The 5,877-nt window shown below is 46.6% G+C and overlaps 3 protein-coding genes across 3 annotated transcripts; 2 read left to right on the forward strand and 1 right to left on the reverse strand.

Moving 5' to 3' along the window:
- Positions 1–8: 8 nt before the first annotated feature.
- DFJ58DRAFT_841058 (uncharacterized protein) lies at positions 9–1,268 on the reverse strand (the record flags this gene model as incomplete). Its single annotated transcript, XM_041392665.1, has 5 exons — positions 9–186; positions 365–650; positions 693–774; positions 822–1,020; positions 1,219–1,268. Coding segments are annotated over 5 exons (795 nt in total), but the record flags the coding sequence as incomplete, so codon positions are not given.
- Positions 1,269–2,464: 1,196 nt separating this feature from the next.
- DFJ58DRAFT_716195 (uncharacterized protein) lies at positions 2,465–3,084 on the forward strand (the record flags this gene model as incomplete). Its single annotated transcript, XM_041384195.1, has 5 exons — positions 2,465–2,497; positions 2,544–2,690; positions 2,766–2,870; positions 2,892–2,951; positions 2,989–3,084. 5 exons carry the CDS (start codon positions 2,465–2,467, stop codon positions 3,082–3,084), a joined length of 441 nt encoding a protein of 146 aa, XP_041244306.1.
- A 1,063-nt stretch (positions 3,085–4,147) lies between these two features.
- DFJ58DRAFT_727438 (uncharacterized protein) lies at positions 4,148–5,104 on the forward strand (the record flags this gene model as incomplete). The annotated part of the gene is made up of 2 exons (XM_041385466.1): positions 4,148–4,538; positions 4,650–5,104. The coding sequence occupies 2 exons, from the start codon at positions 4,148–4,150 to the stop codon at positions 5,102–5,104; spliced, it is 846 nt and encodes a 281-aa protein (XP_041244307.1).
- Between the last annotated feature and the right edge of the window lie 773 nt (positions 5,105–5,877).

Here is a 5,877-nt window from a genome sequence, read left to right on the forward strand (position 1 = left end):
CGAATGACATGCTGTTGATCATCGCGTTTCCAGCTGGCTGTCTCAGGGAGCATCGGCCACCCATCGTCGTCTTCCTCCAGTTCAATGAGCTTCTGGGGGCCTCTTTTCTTAGACATGACAATCTGAGGAACATCCTGATCTTCAGTAGTATCTGAGCATTCATTCTTATGAGGACGCCGATGAATTCTGTCAGCCAGGCATCTCACCAAATTGTTCACCTGCATATTCCTGCCATTGCAGCATACAGATTCCATCCTAATCCCTTGTCTTCAAAAAGCTATCGGCACCATCAAACTGATCATTGAAGTCATGTCTCCAGGCATCTCAGATCGAGGTGATCAAGAATTGTGGAAAGAACACTCACCCTCCCACCATTAGCTTGCCTCTGCCATCCTGCCATGCTGATAAAACAAAGACCCTCATTCCTGCTTCCTTGAACATTTCAGTGGCAAAATGCTCTATCATGTCGGCACCTTTGGTCTTGGCGACATTGGCCTGGACTTCAGGTGGAGCAGCCTCATTGTTCCACTTCTCTGCAATTGCATTTGCCTCCTCTTTCTCCTCTGCCGACAGACCTGCAAGGATAGTCTTGGTAGCCTTGGGCCACTTCACAATCATCTGCTCACTCCCAAGAGTTTCTCCAGTCTGTTCTTGGATTCAGGCCTTGTTCTGCTGAACCAGGACTCAGTGACCTGTCCATCTCCTGCCATACTTGATAAGAGGCTTTGGAACTCCTTTCCATCGACATTGGTTGAACAACCACTCCTTGTAAGTCTATCATCATGAATCAACAGCTGTAGGATGTATAAACCAGCACATACCTTTTTCCGGGATTTCAATATGACTTTTTCCTGGATGGGAGCTTGGAGGCCAGCTTCCTTGTGTATGGCATTCAAAACAAGTGCTCTCTGTTTACCTTTCACAGACCTCCAGTCTTCCAGTTGAGCCCTAAGGACTGTGACTTCTCCTTTTGTCAAGGGAAGCTTAGTCTGCTGGGGGATAATGATAGGAGATTCACTCCTGAGCCATGGTTTGATAGGATTAATGATATGAATGGTTCAAGATTTCAAAATGAGTTATTCCCGATGGCCCTTATTAGGCTTACTCGGTTCTCACTTGGATCTCATTTGTAGTACGTACTATGTATAGATAGTTGCTACACAATCAGCATACAAGCATCTGGCTCTCATTGCACAAATGTCTATATGCTATACATACATAATGAACTTTGAAGTCACCATGTTATATCCCTGATGAAAAGAAGTCATGGAAAGAATATTTCCTGGAATTTGATGAGAGTTGTCAGATAACATTCTAACTGTTCCGGTGCATACATTACATCAGTGTTTGTCCAATCTAGTAGTGAGGCTAATCAGGCTTTCAACCACTTCAGTCATCATACACCATTGACTTCACCACATGGGGGGCTCTAAAGTGAAGGAGTGGACTCCTACAACCAATATTATGGTAGTGGAATGGAAGAAAAACAATTCGGACCAGGAAGGTAGCTGGGAAATGGATACAGAGACCCAAAATCAGAACAATAAAATCAGTTCTGGCCACCCCTACCAAGTCGCCATTAAAGCAGCCATCACAGGATCTACTGTATCATGGCAATGATTATATTGGCTGACCTGGCTGAGCAGCATTTTATACCACTGCAGCTGCCAAAGTCCCTTGTAAGCACTGCCCACCTACACTGGTCTCCCTCACTCAGCTTGTTTCAAGGGTCAGAATGACTACCTTCAGCAATGAGTGCCAAAGACCAAGCAGTATCTTAACATACTCCTTGAGCGGGAGGTTCCTGCTGACCAGTCATGCATCATATGTCGGACAGATGGAATCTACAAATGTCACAGCTGCTTCGGTGAGCCTCTCTTCTGTACAAATTGTTGCAGGACCCAGCACCAGAGGTTGCCCTTCCATAGGATCAGTCAATGGACAGGGGGGTTCTTTGAGGACAGTTGCTTAGTCAAGAGTGGACTAGTTATTTGGCTAGGTCACAATGGACATCCTTGCCCATGGGATGATGAGGTTGACAATGGATTTTTTGCTGAAAGCCACACCGACAACGAGCATGCCGGTGACACACAAAGTCATGCGCTGCATCCAAACCATGATGATAATGACAGCATGGATGCCAGCGACATGGGACTAGATCAACAATCTACTGGCATGCACTGTTCAAAGGATGCCAATGATCTACCTACTGGTGTACCATTCATAAAAAACAACAAGACCATCACAACAATAGTGGACAAGTCTGGAGTACACACACATGATAAAGTATTGCACATGTGCTGATGCTCCTAGCGCCGATGTACAACTCTTTCAAATGGGAATGTTTCTGGCATCCTTTTCCCAACCAAAGACTGCCTTCACCTTTGAGGTATTGGATGATTTCTTGCTGGATAACTTAGAGTGTGGCACTTCAGTGATGAATTATTACAGCAAGTTGAGAAGGATGACCACCAGTGTCTTTCCTCATTTGGTGCCGGTGAGTGCATTCCTCCCTTGGTGGCCCATTTTTGACCAGCCTGCAGGACCGCTATCGGGAGCTGATGAGGGTGGCCAGACAATGGCGAAAACTAAAGCTATTAAAATGGAATGGTTTCGGACATGAGAACAAAGATACCAAACCCGGCGATCTCGCTCTCTTCTGTCTGGCATGCCCCCAGCCAGGAATTAATGTAACAATACCAATTGATGATCCTACCAGATTAGAGGAGACCGACCATGAATCTGATCTGGAAATGCCGAGTTAGCTCTATTCAAGATCTCTGGTCATGGATGGCAACTTCAAAGCTGAGCACTTGCATGCCGCAAATCCCGATGATGAAGTATACCTGATGGATGGCCGCGGCTTCATGGTCAGTGATTCCATGTACAAGGAACATCTTTCCAAGGCAAAGGACAATGTTCAACGGTCTGAGTGCAACAACCACCACGCCGTAAATCAGGCCAATGCCTCATGTCACAGATTGGAAGCAACGGGGATCGGCGGATGTGTCCTGTGCAAGACATGGCTGTTTTGTACCACATGCAATGGTGGATGTTCAGAAGGGAGAAAGGTATGCATTTTGACACCACTAACCCTTACCTTTGATATATTAAACATTGCCGAATGCCACCAGACAGATGAACATGGACTATGCCTTGTGCGAGGTGTTGAAACACAATGCCGATGGTATTCGGCAGTGCGCTCACATTCTACAATGTGAACTGCCAGTATCATATATATCTGAAGGACTGCATAGCCAACAGTCCTTTACTAGACATTTGCCAGGAGCTGCAGATTATTCCTGGGATAGGTCTGTGGCATTTCCATGGCCATCAAGACAGCTGCTATGTGCGCTATGCTTCAAATTTTATCGAAGGTGCAGCAAGAATTGATGGTGAAATCATGGAGACCCTTTGGGCGCCATTGAACATTATCTCACCGTCAGCACGTGGGATGGGGACACCTCACCGAAAGGAATGCTTGGACTATCAAATGAATGATTGTAACTTCATAAAAATGATCAGAATGAGTGGGTGCTGCCATACTTGTAAAACCTTCACTCACGACCATGAAGGCAAGTCTCTCTGCCAGAAATTCAGGCAAGCTGTGAATCACAGTGCCGATGCTAACAAAATCAGGGATTGGGAAGAACAGGAGAGGCTTGCACAGGACTGGCGTTGGAGTGGGGGCCCCTAGGCAGGAGGTCAGGCAGTAGGCAAGGTTTGCCGGTGTTTGGCTGTGTTTGTAGCACAAGCATAGTGCTTGGATGTAGTAGCGTAGTCCCTCACTTCTTCCTGTCCACTTCATAGAGAGAGGTTTAGGCCACTCCAACTGGTGAACAGAGCGAGATCGTCTTAACCAAGTTCAACTTGGCTTCCCCTCAGAGTCCAGAGCCCAGAGCAGAGTCCAGAGTAGAGTCCAGAGCAGAGCCCGAGCCCAAGCCAGAACAGAATCCAGAGCTTCTAGAAGTCGAAGCCGAAATATAGAACAATATCAAAGCACGTGTCAGAACACGAGGAGAGAACACCAAGCATAGCATTTAATCAGCATGATAATGATCTTTTCACTGAAACCCACATTATTGCCAAACTGCCTCCTCGACAAGAACCTCCGCCTAGAGACAAAAAAGGTCGCTTTATAAAGAAAATGCACGACGACGGAGAACTCTCAGACATCACACAACCTTCCACAGTTTCATTGCCCCTTGACACACCAGAAATTGATCAACGAGTGCTAGAACAAGATCAAGAAGAATCAGAGCAAGAAGTTCTACAGCAGTTAGCAGACGACAAAGAGTCACTATCAGGCGCACCAGGTCCAATATCAATAACTCTTCTGCGATTTGACAACGAGGAAAACGAAGAAGCAGAGAATCTTCAATTTCCCCCAGTAGAGCCACCAAACCCACCAAGAGAGCCCCCATTACCTCCTGCATTAACACCAGTGAAACCAAGGGCAACGCAAGCCACAGTCCCACTGCACAAACTCATCTCGCTATACATCAAACCACCCATCGTTACACCCACAAATACAGCCTGTATGTCCAATTCTACAGGCCCACCAGCTCTGTTTCACAGTTGAAGCGATGAGAACGTGCAGAATTTCCTGCGAGGTACAGAAATGTACATCCTAGTTAATGGAATCACAGATGAGGCAACAAAAGTTGCAATATTCGGTACACTCATCTCTGCAGGATCACACACAGATCTATGGTGGATGAACCTTGATGCAAAGCACAAAGCCAGTTGGTCGACGGTTAGAACAGCATTCATTGCTAAATGGCCTGCAATAATCGCAGCAGGCAAAACAAAGCTGGAATATCAAAAGGAGTTATTAGCATTATGCATGAAAGATGAAGAGATCGGACAATGCATCACGGTAGCAGGAATTGAAACGTGGTCGCATGTGCACTTCCATGGCACATTGAAGAAGTTAGTACAGGATGCAGGAGTTGACAGTGCACCTATCCTAATTCAACCAGTTTGTGATGTGCTCCCATGGACATTGAGAGACCTGACATCTCCAGCACCACCAGACTGGGACACATTCTTTGACGAGATTAAGGACACCAATATTAACACTCTGCTGGAGAAGGTGAAGTGAGCTAAAGAGAGGAGGGAAGTAGAGAAAGAGCAAGACACTTGAATCACTCGGCTTGAAACCAGGCAAAGAGACCCAGTAGAGATCCTCCGTCTCCAAATGCAACAAGCATCCATTGGAACACCCATTAATCAAACAGCACCATACAATGTACCACGTCCGCAGACACCGCAGTCAAACACCATAGCCAATAATACAGCTCGCTGACAAATGCGCTATGTAATGGGGAACCAGCCTGGAACAACTCAGCACCCTAGAGGTCAGCCTCCAACACAAGAAGAAAGGGACATGATGCGCACCCGCATCAATGAGTTAACCCACCACCCTGACACCTCAATGGGACAAGCAGCATATGAAGAACAGCTACGGCAATGGAAAACCAAGTGGGGAAATGGGGCGAGATGCAGTGAGCACACCCCATTCCCACTAACGCCAGGAACAGCGCAAATCTGTTCCGGCGAGTGCTTCAGATGTGGATCGCACGGACATATAAGTCCAGAGTGCCAAGTACCACAGGACATGCAATTAATAAAGAATGAAACGATTTGGCAAGGCATATATTCTCAAACCCTAGGGACATACAATCGCGCATCAGCGCCACAAGTCAATATAGTGTTCGACAACATGTACCAGCTGGAAATAGATGAGCAGGGAAAAGGGGACGGGTCGTCGGTGTAGAGGACCACACAATGACCCACCAGCAGGTCATACCTCAGAGTAACAGACAGTTAGTCCTCGTGTGCAAAGAGGAACCACACGAGGACCAATATAACAAG

This window comes from Suillus subalutaceus (genome assembly GCF_016647625.1).
Source record: "Suillus subalutaceus strain FC151 chromosome Unknown DFJ58scaffold_47, whole genome shotgun sequence".
NCBI classification, from domain to species: Eukaryota; Fungi; Basidiomycota; class Agaricomycetes; order Boletales; family Suillaceae; genus Suillus; species Suillus subalutaceus.